Genomic DNA, 25,176 nt, shown 5'->3' with positions numbered 1-25,176 from the left:
ATGAAAACTGTCTGTCAAACACGTTAAAACATCTAAATGTAATGTAATGTTAATGTAATGTTAATTTTACAGCGCAGCCTGGCATGCCTGTCCAATGCAGCGTTTGGCATCTGCAGACATGTGGGAACATGTGAGATATTGCAACATGGCACCCAATTAAATTTATAACACATATAGAATGACTGTTTTTATATTAAGGTTTTTTGGGTGAGTAATAAGTCTGTTTGATTGTTTATACATTAACAATTCTGCCTTTCGGGTCTTACAATCTTCCATTAAATGAGTGCATGTGAAAAAGAGAAGAACTTTTTTGCGGTTTGATGCATGTGTCCTCTGCTGGCTTTTCTGCACAGTCAGTCTCACAGTCCAATCAAAGCCCACGCTGGAATAAACTTTATTTAGCAGATACTGGGGATGCAACATACAGCAGCAGCGATACAGAAGAGTCAGTGGTGTTTAAGTTTTCTAGGTTGGAATAAGGGAGTTTGGGAATCCAGTTGTCTTCAGTTCTCCCTCACATGGTCAGCTCCTGTGACAAAGAAGGGGAGAAAGATGTAGGAGAGAATTGAGATTTAAGAACACGTGGATTCTGAAATTTATTCAGATAAAAATTAAAGTCATTTGGCTGGGTGATCCTCTATTATTTCCTGGTTCTTCACTGCTATTCGTACAAATTTTCAGCACCTCAATAAAAAAGCATCTGCGACACAGAATAACTCCAGCACTGATCTCAATGTGAGCTGTTGCTGCCATCTGGTGGATTTGAGACTTCATTATCGCACTGTAGAGGTTTCTCAGTTACAATGGAGAGGTTCTTTGTGTCATTTGTCCTCTGCTCTTTCTCCTCTACCCTCCCCCTTCCCTGCCTGCTCACTGGCTATGACTCATTATTTTGTTGACCATCTGCCCTCCCTCTGCTCTCTCACTCTTTCTCCCTCAATCCCTCCTCCCCCCTCCTTCGTCCTCACCATGATAGCGTTCACAATGTCATTCTTGTTGTGTTTCAGAGCACGGACGGCCTTGGCTCGTGACACGTTGGCCTGAGCCATCACCAGTTCAATGTCTCTCTGCTCAAGACCTCCCTCATCCACCTGATGTTCAGAAAAAAAGGAACGAATGGGTACAGAGAAAGTTTTAGAAAGCAGGATTTTACAGATGTGAGGCGCAGAAACAATAATCAATAAAAACAATTCTCTTCAACAGTTTATACCTCCTCTTCCTCCTCTTCGCTCTCCTCTTTGATGGTGAGGCTGGGTGGGACAGGTGGGGCTAAAGGGGAGGAGGTCACAGGCACCTTGAATTTCTCTGCAGCTGCTTTGTGAGCCTGCTGAGATAGATCCTCAATCTGAGAGAAGGGGTGGAGAAGAAAGGAGAAGGTAAGAGGCAACACTAAACACGTATTGAAGCTTAAATGATCAAGATAAAATTGTACCTTTGCCTCTCCAAATACAATATAAATGTCTGACACTGGACTTTTGAATACGTCTGGTCTGCTGATGACAAACAAGATACTCTTGGACTTCCTGATAGTGATTCTGGTCACACCGTGGACTGGCTTCAGACCCAGTTTAGACATGGCCTACACACAAGGAGTGACAATTAGTCAAAAAAAGTATCTCACAAATCAAACAGTCATGTCATATTACTTTCATATTCACTTCTTACTGCACTTTTGATCCCTTTCTGTCACAACCTCAACTTCCAAAGAAGTTTGGATGCTATATAAAATGCAAATGAAAACAGAATGCAGTGATTTTATGATATTTGAAAGAATATTCGGTGCTTTGATGACAGTAGTGGTTATTAAATTCTGATAGGAAGACAATTCATTTTCATTAAAAAAAAAGATTGTTCATCCTGAAGTGAATGGCAGCATGACTTCTCAAAAAAGACGAGGCGGGACTATGTTTACCACTCTTTAGCATCACCTCTTCCTTTAACAACAGTATCTGTTGCTAAATCTGGGAACTATCTGGGAAATATCTGGGAACTGAGGGGAACAGTTGCTGGACATTTGGGAGGAATGTTGTCCCATTCTTACCTGATATGGGATTCTAGCTGTGCTCAACAGTCGTAAGTCTTCTTTTGTCATATTTAGCATTTTGAATTACACACCAAATCTTTTCAAATGGTAAAAGGTCAGGACTACAGGCAGGCCAGTTCAGCATCCAGACTCTTCTACAACAAAACCATGCTGCAAAAGACAGAGCTGTCATCATGACATCCATAAGTACAACATATATTTATGGATGGCACGGTGAACTGTGTTAAGACACAAGACAATGACTTCTGCAAGTGTGCCTGACTCCCTGCACTGATTTCCATGACAGAATGTCATGTCTGTTTTTACTGCTGGGCCACTTGAGGGCCCAAAAATCGCGGTCATCCAATATCTATTTTTGGCCACAGAGATGTCTCCAGATTCTTTGAATCTTCTGATGATAATTTGTCCTATGAATAGTGGAATATTTAAAGTCTTCACAAATTTTGGTCAGGAACATTATTTTGACATAGCTCCACAACTTGTAGACATAGCTTTTTTGCTAATGATCTCTTGCTAATTAACCTAATTAGTTGCAACATTTTCCATTTGGAGATAAGTCGCTGCCATCAAATTAGAGATTACTTATTATTTTATAAAGAAAGATGCCCCACTTTATGCTTCTATGTTCTACTGTGAATGAAACATTGTTTTATGAGATTTGTAAATCATTGCATTCTGATTTTTACATTTTGCACAGTGTTCAAACTTTTGGGGAATGGTGTCGAAATTCAATGTGTGTAATTCATATACAGCCACTTGTCTGACCTTGCGTGCCTTCTTCTCACTGCGGCTTTGTTTTGGTCTGTTCAGTCCTTCATCTGCAGAGGAGACAGACTGGAAAAAATATGCAATATATATTAGTAACTCTTGTTTAATCATCTGTGATATTTTGCTAACATACTAATTTGTTAATTTACCGAAAACCACTTCTGCTAATATGACTAAAATTTACAGACAGGTGAGAATTTTTTTATGTTAACTGCAAAAGTGATAATAGTTTGCTTAATGTGCTGTGTAAAAAAAAAAATAGTAAATCAAACAAAATTAAAAGAAAAGGGAAAAAAAAGCCCAAAAACCTAAAGATCCTCAGACTTCAGACACTGTGTAAAAGTGTAATACTGGTAGAGCATAAAAAAGAAGAAAATATAGTGTAGCTACCAGATGATCAAACACAATTTACAAGAGGTCGATTCATTTTCCATGGAACCATCAAAACATGTCATAATCTTGAACTGCAAACTATATTTCTAAATAAAAATGACATTGCAATGCCATTATGGGCCAACCTGCCCCATGCAACAGCATCTTACTGGGTTCATAACAACTGCATTTAATTGTGTCGACTATGATAAGCCATTCTTACATGGAGAGTTTGAATAGATATGTATTTAAGTTTAAGTTAAGACTTTATTTATTTTATTTTATTTCTTAACAGAGGTAGTTTCCATTAAAGACTGAGAAACGGACTCACCTGCGGTTCTGATGGTCTCACGGGCTCTGGCTCTTCAAGCTCAGGCACTGAGCCTTCACTTTCAGACTCATTACAGGAAGCCAACGTGGAACCTTCATAAGGATATATTCCAGAAACATTCTGTCAAAAAAGAAGGCCCCCTAATCCATGGCAATTCATAACCATGTAATAACAGCATTTGTGCCATTATTATTGCTATACTGATGCAGAGCATTCATTATAGACTCCAAAAGCACATCTCATGAGTGCCAGGTAATTAAATCTACTGATGGAACACAAACTTGGTTACACCTCCAAAATCCTTAGCATCATGTACAACATACAACAACATAAAACTTCATTCAAGTAGGATCTCTCTGTCTATGACATTTTCCTCTGTAACATTAATTTACACTCAGACATATGATTATAAAAGAGCGCTATATAATGGTAAGCTTTAGAAATGTGGGCGTTCTCTCACAAAGTACTCACAGTTGTTTTTGAGGGAGAGGTCAATCTCTTCACAAATGTTGTGGCTGTGGTTAATCGGACAACCTGACTGTCTGTCGGTCCTTTGACGGGTAAAGAAAGGTTGGATTTCCTGTTGATTGGCTTGACCAGACTCATTTTGCGAAGACCCATTTCTGCTTCCTGCATCGCCTCTGGGCTGAGATCTCTGACTCTTTTGGGGTCGTCCATCGCCATCCTCGCTATCTGTCTCCTCTTCAGCTAAACTATGACCTTTCAGAAAACACATAGTCACAATTTCTATGTAAGGAAGCTCATATTTGACTTTCTTTTCACTTTTCAGCCATTAATAAATCAGGTTAACTGTTTTTAAACTTTTTTTTTTTGCAATTACAATTTGGAAAATAAAGATAATCAAACATTAAATGTAAAGAAATCTGTATTAGCTTACCTCTGCACCTGACTGGGTTGCTCCCTGTATGACCATGGCTTGTTTGTTTGTGTGAGTGGACGCTGACAGTCGCCTGAGACTCTGAATGAGACTGAGATTGTGGACGGGAAGAAGAATCTGGAACACGTGCTGAGTCTAGAGTCCCTGTCTCCTGTGTAGCCTGGGACAAGCTCAATGGTATGGCAGTGGGCAGTGAGCGTGAAGAGACACTTGTGGCAGGTGTTGTTGATGTAGAAAAGACATCTGTGACCTCTTGGTCATTGTTGTTTGGAGGAATTCCAGAATCCGGAGATTGCTGTGTTTTAGGGAGGGTGGAGAACAGGGCAGGGGTAGTGAGACACATAGACAGTGACAGTTGATGTTGTTGGGCTGAGAGGAGAGGTTGGGATTCCTGCACAGGTGTGGAAAGACCAGTGTCTGGCTGTGGTGAGGCACAAGGTGGGGAGGTGGAGTATGATGTGATATTCTCAATAGTTTGGCTGGGATCAGTATCTATGTTGTTGTCATTAATGTCTACTGTGATTCCTCTCTGAATATCAGCTAGCGGTCTGTTATCAAGCACTTCCTGGTTTTGTTTTAAGTCTTGGTTCACCATTACAATATTGAGGTTGTCTGGTGCACTTGTAGTAGAATTGCAGTGTCCTTGTGTTGGACTTTTCACATCAGGACTGTGATTGTTATACCCTTGCATCTGTGAATCAGATTCAACTTTGTCCATCCCAGATCTCCTCTTTTGGCTGGCTGGTGCTGAAAAGCTGTTGTTTGCATTATAGCCTGTCTTAGTTTTAGAATTGTCTGTAATTTCCTCTGCCTCTTCATCTCCTGTTGTATTTAATGAACAAGACGGTTTATTTGGATCATCAACAAATTCAGGGCAAAAGTCAGCATTACTTCCTGTGTAAGGTGCCATTTGTTTATTCTGCTTCCTTCTTCTTCCTTTCATAGCAGCAACTTGTATATCTGTGCAAAGTTCACCCTTAGGGGCATGACACGCAAAGTTTTCTGAGCCAGTCTGTGCAGAAGATGATTTTCTTTCCTTTTTGCTCTTACTATCTTTCTCTCTACCTCGCTCTTTTCCTTTGCCTTCATCATCTTCTTCCCCTGAGATACAAACAACACAAAACTGTCCTGTAAAGGCATCTTTAGTCTTTGGCTCTTTGACGTTTCTGTTTGTCACAGCAGTGACATCACTTTTTATTTGGCCCTCAGTCTGAAGCTCAAACTTCTCTGTTTCTAACAAAGACACAGTATTTTCCACCTTTCCTTCACAAGCACAACTTGGTTTGGAGATATCTGATTTACATTTAGGAATGAAGGATCCAAATGATCCCTGTGGCAAGGAAAATGCGTTATTCTCTGGAGTGACAGATTGACACTCTGGAGTACTATCACATCTTGACTTAGTTTTGCTTGGTGAATCACTGTGTTTGGCAGCTGCAGCTGCATCAACACTAGAGTCAACCATTGGTACTGAAATGCCACAAACACCCTCCTTTGAGACTGGTGTCTGTGTTGTGTCTATTTGGTTCATGGGGCCCTTTGTAGGTTCTTTATCTTCATCAGGAGACTTGCCTGATGCCAGAGGTGACATCTCTTCAAGTGGAATATTAGACACAGACTCTCTGACATTGACATTTACACTCTGGTGTCTCACTTCCTCTGACAAAGCATTCAGACTTCCATACAGGCCAACATCCAATGAATCAAAGGCAGAGTCATTTGAATTTCTCCAAGTGTCTAGGATTTGTATTTCTGTGTTGTTGTCTTCATTGTCTGGATTCAAATTACTGACATTGTCCTCTGGGAATTGAAAACTTCCATCCTCTCCTCCGCCTGCTTCTGAGATCTCCTCAATGGACTTCCAGTGGGCCAAATTGGACTCGGAAACTCTCTCTGCAACCAATTCGTCATCCACCATTTGTTCTTTCTTTCCATCAAGGCTGTTGTTATCTTCTTCATCCAAAATAGAACCCGCAAGGTTGTCATAATTTTTGGACACTTCAGGAACCATGGATGTCTGTGTGCTTTGGCCTTCTTTATCGCACATGAGTAGGCTCTCTGCCTCTAACTCATACCTCTTGCCCAGAGATAAAGACAGGGACTCTCCTGCTCCCCAGACATCAAACTCAGTTTCAGATCTGAATCCTAAACCGAAACCCAGCCCCATCCTGGCATCGCACCATGCCCCAGCTCCAGCTCCTGGACCCATATCTCGACTTGTGTCTGTTTCTGAATTTTCTCTTTTAGGTGAGATGGCGAGTGGGGAGTGTGAGGACCCAACAGCTCCCAGGACTCCCTCATCAGTGCTCAGAGTGTTTTCCCTCAGGTTCTCTTGGGCAGAGTCACCAGTACAATGTTCAGGAGTCAGAACCAAGTTGTCAGCGAGTTCTGAGATGACTTCTGGGAAGGCAGAAACAGGGATATTACTTGGGTTGGGACTCGAGTCTTTAGGACAGGACAGAAGAAGAGCTCCTTTATTCAAGTCATTGGTGGGAGAGACAATATTTAATGGTGAGCCAGAGTCACTGTTTCTACACTCCACACTCACAGACTCAGCTGAAGTATTCCCATTCTTCTGCTCAAGCTCAATGCCAAACTCACTGTGAACACCTGATCCAGACTTAGCCTCTCCCCCTACAGGCATGTCATATTTACTGGAGAAAGACTTTGACAATGCAACTCTGCTTGCTCCTATGGTCTGTTGGTTTTCTGAATGGTTATGACGAGGCTTGATGAGCAATTTGAAAGAGTCCCTCTCAGGTTCTTTTGTCTGCTCTGCCTTTACAGTTGGGCTTTCCACAGGCAATTCTTCTGGAAGGACTGAACTTTTGGGATCTGTTGTCTCCTCTACAGAAGGAGCTTGGAACTCAGCAGAGTCAGGTGACGCAGGGGTAATAACAGGAGTGTTGGACGGATTTAAATTGCTATCTTTAGGCTCCTTGAAAGGTTGGGAAGAAAGAGTATTGCTCATCATCTCTTTCTTTTCCACATTCTCTAGAATTGCGGGGGACTCCAGTTGAGAAGCATCTGCCTCTGAAGAATGAAACAGTTTCTGTTCATCCACAGGTTTATCTTCCATTTGCAAAGTTTTTGACTCCCCTAGTCTACTGGTTGATTCCAATTCAGGGACTGATTCAGGGCTTTCTGTTTCAGGGATTATAGGTATACCTAGAGGTATGGGTTCTCTATCATTGCTTTTAGGATGTGGAGTAATAGCTTCAGAAAGACAAGTGGTTTTGGGATGATCCTCTAGCTTGGTCATGCTTGGGTTTGTGTGCAAAGATTCAGTTTCACTCAACTGTACAGATCCTGACTGGATTTCAGTCAAATCAAGTCCATCAATTAGTATAGGCTCTAGTGATTGTGCATGCCTCTCAGTGCTATATAGGCGCTCATCTTCCTCTCCATTATAAGAGGCAGAATCCAATGAATCATCTGTATCGTCTTGGAAACAGAAAGATTCATCCAACCCCTCATTGATAGACGTTTCTGAAAGTGAATGAAGGAATGATGCTGAGCTGTCCTCATCTGTGGGATCTTCCACTGCTTTGATATCACACTCATCATCATTGGCATCCTCTTCCTCCTCTTCTTCCTCCCCTACCACTTTCACTTCTACTTTAGCCTCCTCGTCTGCTTCTTCCAGCTTGTTGCTGCCATCATCTTTATCATTTTCCCCACCATCATCACTTTCAGGAGTGGCTTCAGAGTTACCATCATCGTCATATTCATAATCATCGTCATCCTCTTCATCTTCATCATCGTCTTCTACATCTCCCTCCTCTTCTCCTGCAGCATATGCATCAACATCATTTCTTTCATTTCTGTCATTGACTTCTATTTCATTTTCATCCTCTGTGGGAAAAAGGGTGATTTCCATTGAATCAGCCTTAAAAATTAAGCTGGTGTGGAGAGGAAAGGAGATAAGTGAGGCAGGGATCATCCTTTCCTCATCTGCCATATCATCAGCACATGCAGCCTGGGAGAGTATGAAAGAACTAGGGCCAAGGCTATCAAACACTCCGGTACAGAAGGCATCCAGGGGGAGAATTGGTGAGTCAGGGCTGATGCTAGAAGAGGCCATAGTCATGTTCTCTGTGTCAGGAGTCAAGGCAGTGTTGGGAAGATCTGAATGGGCATCCATTGGTCCATAATGTTCCTCTGATGTACATGCATCCAGTTGCAGTCTCAGGCCAGTCTGCTTAGGTGTAGAGTAGTCTGCTCCCACTGCACTAGCCTCGTCTAGAGGGCAGAGTGAACTTTCAGACTCCCCTTCATCCTCCTGAGAGTCACTGCTACTACTGCTCCTTATAGGGGATGTACTCTCAGTCACCCAGGAAGGACGACAGCTTTCTCTGGAAATACTGATCTCCTCCACTTTTAGAGCCTCATCCTCCTCAGGGATCACTGTGTCCGTTATACCTATCCGGGAATTCATAACAAAATCCTCAGGATGGTACAGGCATAAGTTCCCAGCCCTCTCCTCTTCATGTTCTGGAACCAGTCGTCCCTTTTCTTCCCCAACTTCATCTCCAATCTCTGATAAGGAGCTCACAAAACAAGCAGGGGCCTCTTGTGTTTCTTCTGCAAGGAGAAGATTGGGAGAAGTGGATGGGGAGGTAGAGGATGTATAAGAGGACGTCCAGCTACCACCTTCCGCTGTGATGTAAGAGCCAGAGGGAGAAGTAAGAGGAGAGCAGAGGTCCTCACTGTCAGAGGGAGAGCCAGGGGACAGAGGGGAGGCTGGGGAGCCAGGATATGAACGATGTTTAAGGTGGGAAGAGCGGGTAGTCATCTTGATTGGGGTGGAAGGAGCAGTATAGTAAAGGTCTGGGTCAAGACATGAGGGAACACCGACTCTTAGAGGATCAACAGCACAGGCTGGCTCAGTGAAGGACAGAGCAACTGGACAGGCCAGCTCAGAAAAAGAGAGTGAAGGCACTTCATCTTGAGAGAGGGTCTCTTTCTCTTTCTTTTTGTCTGTTAAATTGTCATCGGTGGTGGCTAAGTCTGGGGAGGAGGGGGAAGGGTGTGTGATTGAGAGCTGTAGAGGGTCTTTTTCCTGATCGTCTTGTTTTTGAGAGATTTGTGTTTGGCTTTCTTCTTTGCTGGTTTCCAGTTGTGTCTCTTTTGCTTGTGCCTGAGGATGAGAAATCCTGGGAATATCTGGCAAAGGGATAGCCTGACCACTTGGTTCAACCAAGGGCTTTCCTTTCTGGACTTCTGCACTTTTGAGCAGTGTCTCTTCCCCCATCACCACTCTTGTGTCAATGGTCTGCAGCTCTTGATAGTCACTCTCCACCTCAGAACCAGTCAGGACCTGGCAGTAACACATTAAAAACACATACAAGTTGATATGAAAGCAGCACTGAAATGCATCTGGTAGCATATATGCTGTAAAATGCTCAAACACACAAACCTTTATTCTTTCCATCTTTATAGGGGGGCGGCCACACGGTCCATGACCACCTAATTTTCCAGACAGTCTGGCTGTGTTGTTGCGATGGTCAGAGCCTTCAGGCTGAGGCCTTGGAGTTCCAGTGGAGCTGGGTGTCACATGGCATAGCCGTGGTCCAAATGGAGAAGTGCATGCTGGGAGAAGTTTCTGTGGAGTACTGGGAGACGGGCTGGAACCACTGTCACTGGGGGAGGAGCCACTGTCACTTGGAGTGGAGTCAGTAGATGGGTGTCTAGTCATGTCTGAAAAAGAGAATAAATAATTCAAAACCAGCATCTTTGAATAATGGGAAGGAAAATTTCAACCAAAATACAAATTTTAGCGAAAAATCTGTATATTAGTGTTCATTTTCACTGAAATGAGGAAAAAACTAAAAATAATTTGACATTTTGTGGCAGGTTATGCCTCCTTCATTATATGTAATAATAGATTTCATAACTCTTTTTAACTTCAGACCAACAAAAATGTTATCAAGATAACTGACAGTAAATCAAGCTATTAGTTATGTAATGTATCTGTGATACTGCAAATAACTTCGGAAAAACAAGCACAAAAGCTGAAAAAAACGTCGACGTTGCTTTGATCAGTGTTTACAAATAGATCATTTCAGTGATCCTCTGAGATAGAAGTCAGAAACAGTGCTTCTGTACATACACAACAGTACAGTTCTTAACTTTTGCATATTTCTGTCTCTCTCCACTAAAAACATACAGAATTGCACAAATAGTCAGAAACAAATGAACAGTTACTGAATTACAGAGCTCTCTGTCCTCTTGTACTTCCAGAAAATGATCTTCACATGTCATCGGGAATGGGGAAATGATTGAGATGAAATGGAAGAAAATGGGGTTAGCGAATGAGACGGGTGAGTCTTCTGTATGAGCAAGAAAGGAAAAGCGAGGATGGAGGAGATGGACTAAAAGACCTGGTTCATCATCTGTTCCAGTTCCCCCTTTTAATGTTTTTTTTTCTTTAATATGTACATATTACCATAATACAAAAATAAACACTGACTGAAATGAGGATGCACTTTACGTTCTTTTTTTTTTTCTGGGGAGAACAGAACCTTTATTTACTCTCTTAACTGGGCTATTGCCACGGTGGCCTCTATCCACATGCTGATTGGCCATTATGACACACAAGTGGCTCAGCTCGGTGCCAACCACAAACATGCACGTACATCCTCACACTGATACACACACACACACACACACACATAGGCACATGTTTTACTCTGCTAGGAATACAGATCCGGTGACACATTCACTTTCTATTCTGTAGCTCCGTCTTGGCTTCTCTCCCTCAAATTATCTGTAAAACTCTTTCGATACAATCCTCTCTTTAGTCCAACCTTGCAAATGCTAATCAAAAGCAGCTCTTTGACGTGACTCCTAGGAATCCTATGTCTTGCCTCACCCTATTTTTTTTTCAAGTCTGCTCTCTTGCTGCTATCTTGCCCCGCCTGGGGTGGTGGCAGATGTACACTTAGCACTCCTAACCGGTCACTGCCTCAATATTATGCGAAATGTGTGTTTGTGTGTGCTGACTCATGCCTCAGATATTAAACTAGTTAAAGAGGTGCAAAGTAAAACATCCACAAAAGGTAACCCTTGTGCTGCAGTTTCATGCAGCACAACTAGGTATCAGTAATATCAGACAAATATAACAATAACTGTACTTAAGCAACATGTCACTCATCACGCCGGACAAGATCACACTGAATGCATTTAGAAATGCATCATGTACCAGGCTTGAGAATTACACCATAACAACTGTTTTGCTAGGTTGCTAATAAGCCAGTGATATGTAGTATTATATCTGCCTGACCTTTGAATTCTGCCTGTCGGAACGCAGTAAAATTGTGCCCCAGGTTTGCCCTACAAGAAGCAGGCCGCAGCAAGTTGAGCAAACTGGAGCTGCGTCACAGAGGCTGCAGCACCACCCCCAAGCGTAGCCTCTATTTCAGCTATGGCTCCGGTTGGGCCACAAAAAAAGAGACACACCATCAGTGTCAAACACTTTTTTTTGCCTCTTTTCTGCTTTGATACGCACAGATTTTCATTCGCATTTGCATATGTGCATATATAATTTGTCCTTTTTCATCAACTACATGCAAGAACTTGAGCTGTAACCAGAGCATGAGTCAGTTCTCTTCCTTTCCTCTGCCAAAATTCACCCGGAGAAAGGTGAAAATGATTTCAAGCTCAAGAGCAGACAAGGGCAATGCTTAACTTAAAGCAGCAGTACATACAAAACAGCAAACCACTCCAAAATGTGTCCAGTGAGAAGCCAGGAAACGTTCATCAATGCCTCTCCCTGTCCTCAGACGTGCTCAGTTATTCATATCACAATTTATAGGTTCGAAGATGTGGCTGCAAAATGTCTAGTAAGTTGTTCATAAGAGGTTGTGTTTGTGTGTTGCAAAGTGTTTTGCCTTGCTGCTGTGTCATGTTCCTGTTGAGGCTGGGGGAAGGGAGGAGCAACTCAGCACTGCTCTGCTCTTTCAGCTCACCAAACCGATGGAGATATGTGGATGCGGATGTAGCATGAAGATGGGGTAGTGGGAGGAGGGATAGGAGTAAGAAGGCCAGGTTTAGTGTGGTCGAAAAGAGGGCAGGGACTCTAATAATGATGGGGCTGGATTGGGGGGGGGGGGGGGTGTTACACAAAGGTTTGGGAGTACCTCTAGCAAATTTGTATGAAGGACTGCAAATCTTGATGTTGATAAAGAATAAGCAGAGATGAGCAGAGAGTTGATATCTAGGAGTGGAGGCTGTGGGTAGGCTGCTTATAGCCAGGAGCTGGTTCTAAACATGCAGTTTAGTAAGGATACACATTCAGCTGAATCTGAGCTTACTCAAACTGCACATGTTAAGAGAACGAAATGACCCAACTCTAAAATAAGTGTTCTCCACATGGAGCAGTAAGTGTTTACCTAACAACCTACTTCTTCCATTTGCTATACTGTCTGTTCCACTTGCTCTTCATAGCTTCCTGCCTGCTGTTAAATATGACCTCTCCCCTCGATTATGCCCTGTTTTTTTTACCTCCAAACATATAGAACAGCTTAATCACCTCAGCCTTCGTTATACATCCCCAAACCCAGAGGTCCTACCTGGTCCTGGGAGCCCTGTTTCCTCGGCTCCCTGCTTGTCGGTGGGGACAGATCTGTGGGTGCTCTCTCCTGGCATGCTTCTCGCTGGCTCTCTCTGGCTCTGACGCAATAATAAAACATACAGCCAGAGCAGACAAGGTGAAGAGGGAGAGGGAGCGAGATAAAAGAAGAAGGGGAGGGGGATCTGAATGCTCAGCGACCCAGCGCTCAGATCTTCCCTGCAGCACGTGTCTGTCTATGTGTGTGTGTGTGTGAGATGGAATAAGGCAGACGGAAAGCAAAAGAGGGAGAGTCAGAGATAGGACCGGGCTGGTCTCTTTCTGTGGTGCAGCACAGTGATGCTGCTGTTGTGGGCGTGTGTTTTAAAGCCTCATGATACTGTTCATCTGAATATGTGTGTATGTGTGTGTTGAATCTGAGAGGGAGCTGCAGTATTCTCTCTTGATGCCCAGTTCCAGCTTTCTTCCCTCCCCCTCCATCCATACCATCCTCCCTGTATGTCTCTATCTCGTTGCTGCCCCCCCACCCCCTTTCCTCCCAGCCAAGCAATGACTGGATCTTGAGAGATGATGTCAGCAGATTTGTGCCGATCTCTCAGTGCTGCCCCCAACCTTGAAGGAAAGGACCAGTACTGCAAAAACAAGAGTGAGATGGAGATTTCAAGAGGTGGGAGATTCAAGGAAAACAAAACAGATAGAGAAAAGATAAACTGAAATCCCAGAGAAACAAAAGGGAAGATGAGAAACCTAAACATGTGCTCCTAATTAAGACACATCCGTGCCTCCTGTTCTGATTATGTCCTTGAGGAGTCAGCAGGGAGATGTTTCCCCTTAGAGCAACGAGAGCATCTGTTTCTGCCCTCCATCTTTAACTCTCTGCAAGACAGTTTTATCTACAGTAAATAAATCTTGTTTCAAACACGAAGATGATTCAAAGTGACCTACACAGGAAAAAAAACAGCATTAAAACAACATCTACAACATCTACAATGAAAGTAGATTACTAAACAAATGGGATTCTGAAAATAGAGAAAATGAAATAAATAACAGTGAATGCAATGAAAATGCAATGGCTGTCTCTAAAAATCCAACAAGCATGGCCGCGAGTTCTACTCTTCAGCTTGGAGAGAAATGCATTGAAGTTCAAGATTAAAGGGTCCCTACACTAATGTCCATTGGTTCATTTCAGAGCTTTATCAGTGGCGCTCTTAATGTGCTTCAGTCCCTTTGGAAACACCAGATTAAAGTATAACTGAGCTTTTCTAAATTTGGTCTCTACCTCTAACCCTTGCACTCTTTTTCCTAAACTAGGTACATCAGTATTGTCTTTACTTAATTACAGGAAATTTGATAACATCGAAGGGTTTACTCGCTGATGTAAAAGCCAAGTAATTCTGAGCACTGTCTGCTGTGATTACTCTAATCTAATTTAAGGAATATTTTTTTCCTTAGATTCATTTCAGAAATGTTACTACTCTGTTAAAGGCCACAAAAGACCCAGCAGCACTAAATTTTATGTTTGACCCGAATGAGTATTCAACTCAGGGAGGGGAACTTTATTTCAAAGTTGGAGGGAAATACAGGGTAAATACTCCAAAGGGCTTTTCAGATGCACCAAACTGAAGTGGAAAATTAGAAAGTCAGGTTTTCTCAGACTTTTGGTAGATTCCCTTTAACTGTAACAATGATGTCATGGATAGAGTTATAAGTCAAAAAGTGATTAAACTAATGAATTAAAAAGAAAAACTTTGCCATGACATCTGCTCTTCTATTCAAAGTAAAGTGAATATCAAAACATTGGGTTAATATAGAACCGGAGCTTTTGAGCTATTTTTCTTTCTGTGATGCACCCCTAGTGATGCTGTCATTAAACTGTTTTCTATGTTTTTAATTCCATTGGGGGAAAAGTTGTATCTGCAATTATCAGTTGTCAAGATAGCAAAAGATTGACTGAATGATAAAAAAAAATACTTGAATGCATTCTCCTGTTATTAGTACTGATGCCATAAGATGCACAGTTTAGCAAAATTGTTTGAATGTAGTGACAGCGTTTGCCTGGTTCCATTGTTTGACGTGGATCGATGTCATTTCTGTCATTTCGGGGGGAAAAAGAAAAAGATGCAAAGTCATTACACATATTCAGGGACTGGAAGTCAGAGGGTAACTGTGTTGCAGGATTAGTCAGCTTCCCAACAGTAGTAAACAAGTACAAGAATCTATTCCTGCACATGATGTCAGAGAAAAGGGCTTGTCAAGCATGATATGTGTCATAATGTAGTATAAATATATATATGGATGGATAGTTCTGTCATTATATTTTTCATAGTTACTCTCTACTTTTGACAGATAAACTCTGAGAGGGAAAAAAAAAAAGCCCTGATCATTAGTGATCGGCAACAGCAGTTTCCATGACAACCCAAACTTCCCAAGACAGAGGGGCACCTAAGGAGAAGAGATTCCTGATTTCCTGGATAATGTCTTACAGCCTCTGCGCAGAACGAACAAACACATGACCTCCTCAAATATAGCTGCTGGTAAGATTCAGTGGAGCTGTCATAACATCTGTTCATCACTACGTGATAATCATGGCCAAAAACATTCATAGCAACAATAATGCGACAATATCTTTGTTTCTTTATTGTTTTTGGTCTCTATTTCTTTTGGATATTCAATTATTTTGAAAACAGGAGGTAAGTATTTTGTATTATCAACACAGATTTGATGTTTCATTCTTTTAATATCCCAACTGTCATCAGTACAGACATATTCCATTACTCTTAATTCAAAGCTAGAAAGGAAAAAAAAAAAAGGTCATTCAAAGTTTTCAGCTCACTTAAAACTTTGTGGTTAATTGTTTCTTGCAGTCAGTGGAACAGTTGTTCAAACTGCTGTTTAAATATGGTGCCACACTAAAATACAGTTTATTTACCCTAACCAGCAATAAAGCGTCATCATTTACTTTTCAAAGAAAGACTGGTTCCACCCACACACGGCTAACCCACCACGAGAGATGCTAACCATGACTGAGAAATGCAATAATGGATGTGCTAGCAGGGCTCTTTCTCCAACAGTCCATCAATCGATCCATTAATGTGACAATCAGCAATCAGGCATGGTGCCCAAGGATCATGTGATGGCTTATCAGAATCATAGTTCATGCACTTTTCCTTTTGCCTCATTTATCCGTCTGATTTTGCTTGTCATTTGACTCTCTCTTTGTGAAAGCCAGTTTCTCTTCTGCGCCTTGATTTGTGCTTGTCCGTCTCCATCCTTTAAAATGGCCTCTGAAGTCCGAGTGCTGCAGCCCGTAATGTTGTGTAAGCACTTTGAGGTCAGCAGAGTTTATCTCGCTATTCCTTCCTGCCAATGTTCTTTACAACCCATGCATATCGAAACACATTCATGGACATATTTCAAATCATATACGTTCAAATCTAACAGAGATTTGACAGTAACACTTGCAATTCTTAAGAACTTTACCGCACTGCAAATCAAAGTTCATTTGTTTAACTCAGAAAAAAAAAAGAAGTCATTTCTGTTAGCATAGCTGTCATCAACCCTGCTCTGATGATCCAGAAATGATCCCTTATAACACTTCCACACTCGGACACAGCAGCAGGGTGAGAGATTTGTGAACTTGCTGCTAGATGTGATATTAAGCATCTTCTTTCTGAATTCCACAAAAATGATGCAATGCATCAGGCCTGGCTGCATGCTGCCAAAACGAGAAGACACAAGAGGGAAAAGAGGGCAATAAAACAATTTATTCCATCATAAGTTGACACACACATTCACAGAGATAAGTTATTTGGATCTATTCACATCCTGATATTAAGTAAATCCTGACCATAATTCCATCGAAGACCCCCACGTCTGTTTTGACAAGTCAATCGCAGGTGTAAAGACTTGATCATATCATATTCGATGTTGTGTTTAAATATGTCTTTCTTGCTCCAAAACTCTCGCTTGTCATCACCATGGAAACAGGGAAAACCCCACGTTACCAGGGGAACAGGAGTGAAAATATGTTGGGTTTTTTTTTTAAAATTACATATGTATTTTTTTTTGCGATGCTGCAATATTGCTCAGTTGAGCGTGCGAACGTGGGTGGATGTGTGTATTCCCTGTGGTCCCATTTGACTGGGAAAGCTTTGATTTAGCTGAGCCTGCAAATGTCCCCTCAGTTCACTTGGCCATGTCCTCGGCCACAGCCTTCCCCATTTTATCCTTCAGGTAGGCCAGTTTCTGCCAATCAGTCTTCAGCTCCAGCCACTCATAATACGGCACCTGAAAGAAAACAAAGGAAGGTTTCCTAAATATTACTTTAGGAAGTTAATGAGGGACTATTTTATCACATATTATTAAGAGCATGACTGTAAAACCCATTTTATTACGTATCTATTCAGTGTGTAGTCAAAGGAAATAAAGACAGTTTTCAGTCTCAAGTGGTCGGCGGATAAATCCTGCAACACTAGAGGAAAGTGATGCTACTAGTGGCTAAAGAGATTGTCCTAGATGAGAAAGAGACAGAGCTTGGATTGGCCTAGATGAGGCAGAGCTGCGGCTGGAGCTCTATTTATACCTCGGACTGCAGTGGGGCCCACCTGACTCGCAGCTCTACAAAAGTATTAGGTCCATTGTGGGTATGCTTTAGCCTGTAAGATGCAACAGCAGCCACAGTGCTGCATCTTTACCTCTGTTCACCGACAAACTGCCCACTGTCGTGGCAAACACGACACACGAGCTTATTCCTGTTTAAACTGGCTTTAAGTGGGCAAGTGTGGCTCGTCACATCTCCAGCCTCGTCCTACCTCCACGGTGATGAAGCCAGCCAACTTAAGATGTCGTTTCATCATGACAAAACGTCCCAGGAGGTCTCTACTCTTCGAGCCGAAGTTGGGAAATTCCCAACCCAAGAAAGCTAGCCTGAACAGATTGATAAAAGGAAAAGAGCAAAATAATTTCACACACTACAATAATAGCTGCTAATATTCATGAGCAAAAAAAAAAAAAAAATACATCTTTACCAACTCAAACCCACATGATGAGACCTGATGCTTCCTGGCTGATTAGACCGGAAGTGGACAGCACTAAATGCCAAGTGTGAACGCACTCAGGACGCATCCAAATTTTGTAACGTGACAAATCAATAATTAATTGTTTTGCAATCATTATTCTACAGCAATGTGTTTATTACCTGAGCTCATTCAAATCCAAGTTAAAAAAAAAAATCTGTATTCTGAAACATGTTCATGTCTGAATGGTGATGTAGTTCAGGTCACTGAAAGTCCTGGTGAAGCAATAGTAGACCTACTGATGTCCAGTCTGTTGCTCAGCTGACTGTTGGGACGTAGGCTACGTGTTTATTTAAATTAAGAGCAGATAACTGAGATCTGATCACACGTCGTCTCTCAAGACATATGTAGGGATGCATTTTCATTTCAGGCGTGAACACACGCCGTTGGCTTGGGATTGGATCACCCAGGACACCTCATATTAACAGGTGTGAACAGCCTGTAAGACTCACCGGCGAGCCCCAATAGGTAAATCTTGATCTCCTCCTCCACTTGGTAAATGCTGGGCTTTCAGCATTGATATGTCGATGGGTTTGTTGTCACAATCCACCACCATATCGCCATCTGGTTAAGAAGGAGCATTCGTCAGCCGTAAATAAAAGCTTTGTTAATAGTTTGATTATTGAGTACCACCTTACCAATAGTCCAGCCATAGACGGTGTCAACACCAGTACGGAGGGCCTCTGTCTTCCCCCCCACCAAACTCTGCAAGGCTTCTCTTAGACTGCTCTGCAGGGCGGACAGAGGGGAGCTGCTGGTCGGGACAGACAGAGCTCTCTGAGAGGAGATGCCGTCTGTGGAATCTGGATGCTCCAAGTGAAGAGTGGCAGCAATATGCAACAGTTTCAGGTTATAGTTCTCCACTCGGGCTGGATTTGCCTCTGGACACCAAAAGAAGAAGAAGAAGAAGAATGGGGGAAAAAAAGGCAACAGAAAGAGAGGACAATTGTTGGCAAATTACTTGCACCAAAGCCTTTAAAAAACAGTTCAAAGGAGGCTTTAGCAATCAAAGAAATGTAAACAGGAAACTTTCAGCGCTCTGCCGCCATCTAGTGGCCTGGAGCAGGAATTTATTATCTTTCTTTTATAATTTTCATAATCTGCGATTTATTTTCACAACAATTTCAGAAAGGTTTTGTTTAGCAAAACTGACATTCTGCTTGAACTGCAATTAAATGATGAAATACTATATAATTACTACCCGGAGGTGGATCCACTAAAGATCACAGTTACAGTGTTTTAGTACCTTAATTACAGTAGTTTGCCAACCTTTAGACTGCACAACCACTTGGGAATCAAATCTCAGTTATTTCCTCCTGACAACATTGATTAACTATTTTTTTTCTCCGTTTTTCATCTCGATGGTGTTCTTTGGGATTTTGGGCAGAGCTTTGGAATAAAACACTAAGACTTTGAACAGGTGGGTAGAGTGCTTTGAATCGTTATCAAGGTTTGCATTTAAATTAGTCAGTAAATTTAATGATTCCCTCACTAAATACAAGCTCTCCTACATCACAGTAAGACAAATATGGATAGAGCTTTGTTCCACCTCTGAGCTTTACAGAAGCCTTGGAGCAGTCTGGTTAAAATCAGATCCTTGTTGGTGTTGGTATCAAAAATAAACACATCTCCAAGAGATACCATCATTGTGAGCATTTTCTTTGGCAAATTTCAGCCCGGCTGTATCACTCTGAGCTTATCTGCTCCTTCACTCTCACTCTGCACAAACTGTGACATTTTATGTGGATCCGGACATTCTTCCTCAATGCCGTTTCTCGTCTGCTCATCATCACTTCATCACCTTTACATGTTCCAACATGCTGCCTGTCTCTCTGTGTCTGACCAGGCGGCTTCTGCTCTAAGTCACAAGTCTTCTTATTTACTTTCTTGACAACATAATTAAACATGCAGGAGTTTTAGCTTTTGCAGCTGCGTTTAAATTGGCCAGTTCCTGTTAAAATTGACATTTAAGGTGAAATAACTAATTCCCTCTACTGAAAGATAAATTAACAGGGCTATTACTCTAGAACTACATTAAACAATAAATGTTGTTTTTAAGCTACAAACTTTGTGACATAGAGTTTAATAATCTATTTTGTAGCTGATGTCAGCAGATATCCAACTCTAAAAATGAGGCCAGCATCCTCACGTACCTAAACTCATTTCACCAACATCTCCTCCTTCAGGGGAGCAAGTTTTTTTCTCCATTTCTATCCCCCAAAATGCTATAAAGCCTTTTAGCAAAATGTGTGAGCTAAAGGTGTACGTGCGTATTCATACATTCACTATTTTCACTAAAAGCAGGATGGAATAAAGAGGAAAAAGACAAGCAAGCTCAGCTAAACATCTTACCTGACAGTTTGGCAACATGACTTTCTTGAATGAGGGGGATAATGTAGTGAGGTTTGGCCTGCTGTAGCACACAGAGAGACCAAACCACATCCGTCTGCAGAAATGGCTCCAGGCCCGCGAGAGACTCCTCCAGCACAAGATGAACCTTCAGGCACAGAGAAAGCATTAATGCTTTGGTGTACAACCACCGATCTTCAGTCAACAGACAGCCTTTAATGTCATCAGTACCTTACTGTAGAACTCCTCTTCTTTGCTGGGCTGGAAGCCCAGTCTGGCAAAAGTCATGAGCAGATTGCAGAGCTGGAGAAGGCTGTACTTTTTACTGTTAGCTGCGTAGTTCTGATGAAGATACGCACAGAGAGTGAGAGAGAGAAATTTAACCTGTGATCATGGACGAAGCAAGTGAATCAGAGGCAGTTCTGCGTGCAACTGACCTCAGCAAAGGCCTCAAAGAGAGGTATGTGGAGCCATTTGAGGAAGCCCAGTGACTTAGCGCAGCGTGTGACATTAGTAGAGCTGAGCGCAGGGACTCTGGGCAACAACTCGCTGGCCATTCGTTGAAAAACCTGAGAGTGATTGAAATTCAGTTTCCCTGTAGGAGGCAGAGGCAAAACTGTTAATGGTAATATAACACAGTGGGTCACCTGGTAGGGAAAGCATGTAAGCTTTACGTAAGCCTTATTCATTATTATTATCATAATTTATTCAAGTTTGACGGGTCACATCATAAAAACACATATGATCTTAGTATAACTTCAAAATTAACAACCTATCTTTGATGGCCAATGTTGTTGGAGGACAGCTTATGATTCTGAAAGTTATTACCGTATGCAAAGGCTAAGTCCATTATCAGTGGAGTGGTGAACTCTGACGAGGGCTTCTGGAGGAGGTGGTAGGACAGAGCCCTGAGCAGCGGGATACTTCTGCGACTTTGAGCTGCCAAAGAAACACAAACTTTGCGAATCTCTTCAGCTGAAAAGCTCTCGGCGAGCTCCAAGGCCTGCAAGAGAGACAGACAGAAAGTTCTCAATATGCTTTGGGGATTATGGACCAATGTTGTCAACATTTACCACGCTACGGTCTTATTTGTGATAGTTCCACGATCAAGGAAAAGCTATGTAGACTTGTGTTCATTTTCCAAACAGCTGACACTCAAAAACTTTGAGCCAACACACTAAGTTTTTGAATAAATACGTTTCTTCAAGCACAACACATTGCGCTGTACAAGAAAATTACAGTTTCTCATTGTGTTGGGTTTCCGATCTAAACATAAAACCGGGTCAGTGACTGCTTTGACTTTGATACCTTGTCTTCAAGTCTGTCCATTAAGGTGGGCGACATGTGTTCTCCTTTGGATATTAACGCGCTGACAGTTTTAGCATCAGCGATTTCAGTCCAGCGCAGCTCCAGGTGTTTCAATGCAGATTTCACTATTGCCACATCCTGCGGCGCTGTCCTGGTTGCTCCCCAGTCTGCCAGGTAGCCCAGCTGCTTGTATGTTAGCCTGCGAACTCTCCAGAGGACCTCTGTCTGGACAGAATTGAGTAGTGCATCGTTGGGGGGAACGCCCATAATCCAGAGACTCCGTAAAACAGACACTAGATTACCATTCCATACTGAAGACACCTGCAGTAAAGATGCATACAGGAGTGAGACAAGCACAAAGACTTGACAAGATGTCATCTACCATACGTGATTATCCTACAGGTCCATTACAATGTAATAAAGCTTTCTTACATGGCGAGATAATGTATTCCTCATATGTTTAAGCCTTGAATCTGTCAGCGGTTCTGATTGTTGTTCCTCAAACTTCCCGTTTGTCTTCAGCATCAACTGGGTCCACTTCATCAGGGAAGCAGCAGCTTGGTTACCATTTCCTCTGTACTCTGCCCATGCTGACAGGATCTCCTCTGGAGTTGATGCCTTTTCCACACTATTGTCTAGCTGGGTACGTATAGGCGAAGTTGGATATGGGTCTTCCTTGGTAACTGTCTGTTCACACAATAACCTCTCTGTGACCCTTGGCCAGCCCATAGCCCTTGGCACCTCTGCTGGTCCATTCACAAGTGGAGGCAGGCGGACAACCGCAGCTGGTGGAGCGGAGGACCTGCAGAGCAGGCGGGCACATCTGCCCAAAAGGCGGCCAGCCATCGGGTCCAAGGGACAAGGCAGAGGCCTCAGGCAGGAGAAGAGAGGGCAAGTTTCTCACAATTCAGCAGCCGGGGTCAACATCCCATTAGATCTACAGGAGCATCACAGAAGTCAGCATTAACTGTGGTTGTAGAACAACATCATCATCACAATGAGCTATCCAACAGTAACATGCAATAAGATATCCACAGTCAGAAGTACCAAAAACTTAAACCATCGAACGCTTGCTGCTGAGGAAACAGGTTGTGTAACCAGCGCTCTCCTGAGATACACAAAGTCACAGCCAAATGGTTCCCCGCGGAACATATTGTTGTAACTTTGACTGACACGACACGTCTCGTTTGTTACGAAGCAATGGGCCAAAAAGTAGATGCTCTTTCTGTCATGTAACATTAAATCCTGACCTTGTCGTGGAAATGAACGGACGCGCATGGACAGCGAGGACCGGCGACGCCTCGTTCCCGTCTTTTCACGTCCGACTGACTTTTATTTGCAAAGTCAGAAAGCAGATATAATGCACAGAAACGTTGGCCGTCACTTCCACGCACGACTTACCTTAATTTAAGGGTAGATTTGGTGTATTCTTATTACATGAGGAATGTCTGTCAGAGGTAGTGGTCGCACGAAAATGACGTCAAGGGAGGCGTGACACGTGATCTGCGGGCGCAGCGACAATTGGCTCAAATATTATTCTCAGAGCGTGTTAAGTTTTCACAGAAACTAAACTTTTTACTTTACTTTTTTACCAAAAAAAAAGATAAACAAATCGGTTTTACTCTCATATCTTGACAGTGGACATGTTTACGATTGATACATGGTGAACATAAGGGATTTGTTTGTATTCAGAATTTCTTCACCAATGGTTCAGTTCAGGTCATCAATTGATATACATCATTCTGCTCAAAAGTTAGTTGAAAAAATCTGTTGAATATAAGGTCATAATTAATTCAAATTGTCTTGAGATACTTGTGCAAAGTTTGTAAACACGTTCAGAGATTCATGTGGTTTGGGTGGAAATAGCAACAATACTGTAACAACCAAGCAAGACATTAAAACCAGTGACAGATTAAATTAATCACATTTAACTGAAAATGTGTGAGAGGGGCATATTTCAGATTCTCCGTATCTCAAGGACTTTCATTTAAACACATTTGCTCAAAATAACTGAACTTTTGGAGGATTTGGAGGGATGACATGTTGTATAAGCTGACAGAGTTCCTCTCATCTCATTTAAAATTTGTAAGACAACTTGAGCAGGTTTTTGTGGCAGCTGGTGTTACAGCTCTAACGTAAATAATTTGGCAGTACAGTTATAAAATCCAGCTTTAAGTCTTGGGATAGTTTTTTCAGAAATCCAGAATTTTGTCATTGATCGTAATTTAAATGTGATTTACTATGTGGATACTTGTTCAAACACACGTCGTCTTACTATGAGGTTTCGAAACAGAGCTGCGCCCCAAGGCCACAAATCAATAAGTTAATCTTCACTACTTACAAACACCACAACAGAAATCTGTAATAATGTAGAAACAATGGTTCTTTTTTTTTCTATATTCAGACAGTGTATTTTGGCTTTGAAAGAGAAAGCTATTATTTGCAATAAAAGCTGACAAGCTGAAGCTGATAACATATTGAACTTAAAGCCACTGTCGCTCATTACATCTCTGCCAAACTTCACAGTACGGTATGCTAGGAAATAAAGTTAATCATTCACCCATCGGAAGATCTGATTTGGCTTGTGGTTTAATTACTGGCTCCTTCAGTCCACATTTTGAAGTGGCCAAAATACTTAATCCCAGTTTGCCTTGAATTTATCACTTGTGTGTTATAATTTGTATTTTCTAAAGTACTGTGGGAGTGTGACATGATGTAAAACATCTTTGCTCAATAAGACAAGAAAAGTGCTACGTAAAGGCAACCCATTATACAGCCTAAGTGTGGAAAAAAGGATATGTACAGGATAACAAGGACTTTCTCAAACACAGCTCATCTTATTTACCCAGCATGCAGCATGTTTTCGGGTGTAACTGTTAAGTGTACAGCAGGACCGCCATTACTTCTCCTCAGACCACAACTCAAAAATTGCGTGATGGCCATTTTAAAAGTATCAATTTCATGATTTAGGTGTGCTTTGCCTCACTTTCACTGAGTGATTGTGCTACTGATATTCGTCATCAACCATCCATTCATTCTTGAAAGTAAATTAAAGAATTAATAGATCTGTGTAATTAAGATAACCTACTGTTTCATGTTCTCACGAGCAAAATCTGACATCACCCTCTATCAAACTGTGTTTTTGACACAAGAAGTAGATGCTGAATACATCATTTTTCTGGTAAAAACTATACCAATAAATGCAGTGACTCATTCTTTTAACAAAGGTAGGGTGAATATATAAATCATCAAGACACTATAGAAGTTAATACACTACCCCACAATACAGAAATGAACCATTAGACCCAGTGCAGTCAGAGTATGCTGGTAAGGAACAACAAGTCCTCCAACTGAAATAACCATAAATATGACCTCTATTGGTCTCCCTTAAAATGTGCTCTTTTTAAAAAAATAAATTAAATCTAGATTACATGTTGCTGAGTTCTTTGCATCTTTGTT

The 25,176-nt window shown here is 41.9% G+C and overlaps 3 protein-coding genes across 4 annotated transcripts in view; all 3 read right to left on the bottom strand.

The window, feature by feature from the left end:
- The window catches only part of LOC140316501 (serum amyloid P-component-like), a 55,376-nt gene extending 38,677 nt beyond the window's left edge, over positions 1-16,699 (bottom strand). Inside the window, exon 1 of the mRNA XM_072394353.1 lies at positions 16,657-16,699. Coding sequence (XP_072250454.1) covers positions 16,657-16,699 — 43 coding nt within the window. The remainder of the gene's footprint in view (positions 1-16,656) is intronic.
- Positions 377-13,339, bottom strand: nacad (NAC alpha domain containing). Of its 2 annotated transcripts, XM_072394349.1 has the most exons (11): positions 12,987-13,339; positions 9,833-10,113; positions 5,869-9,733; positions 4,414-5,838; positions 3,987-4,235; positions 3,516-3,607; positions 2,810-2,878; positions 1,433-1,579; positions 1,211-1,345; positions 969-1,091; positions 377-529 (listed from the first exon to the last, which is right to left on the bottom strand). In XM_072394349.1, exons 1-11 carry the CDS (start codon positions 13,060-13,062, stop codon positions 515-517), a joined length of 6,477 nt encoding a protein of 2,158 aa, XP_072250450.1. In that variant the 5' UTR covers positions 13,063-13,339; the 3' UTR covers positions 377-514. The 2 variants fall into 2 exon arrangements, with proteins under 2 accessions (XP_072250450.1, XP_072250449.1); XM_072394348.1 differs by having other exon boundaries at positions 4,414-9,733.
- Positions 16,700-17,032: 333 nt separating the features above from the next.
- tbrg4 (transforming growth factor beta regulator 4) lies at positions 17,033-23,202 on the bottom strand. Its single transcript, XM_072394352.1, has 11 exons — positions 23,119-23,202; positions 22,150-22,654; positions 21,718-22,038; positions 21,238-21,412; positions 20,847-21,004; positions 20,641-20,751; positions 20,413-20,557; positions 18,699-18,941; positions 18,513-18,624; positions 17,797-17,911; positions 17,033-17,272 (listed from the first exon to the last, which is right to left on the bottom strand). The coding sequence occupies exons 2-11, from the start codon at positions 22,561-22,563 to the stop codon at positions 17,171-17,173; spliced, it is 1,896 nt and encodes a 631-aa protein (XP_072250453.1). The 5' UTR covers positions 22,564-22,654; positions 23,119-23,202; the 3' UTR covers positions 17,033-17,170.
- Positions 23,203-25,176: the final 1,974 nt, after the last annotated feature.

This window comes from Leuresthes tenuis, unplaced genomic scaffold, assembly GCF_036924035.1.
Source record: "Leuresthes tenuis unplaced genomic scaffold, fLeuTen1.0.hap1 SCAF_10, whole genome shotgun sequence".
Taxonomy (NCBI): domain Eukaryota; kingdom Metazoa; phylum Chordata; class Actinopteri; order Atheriniformes; family Atherinopsidae; genus Leuresthes; species Leuresthes tenuis.
The sequence above is the reverse complement of the archived record's forward strand: the minus strand, read 5'-3'. Positions and strand labels throughout refer to the sequence as shown.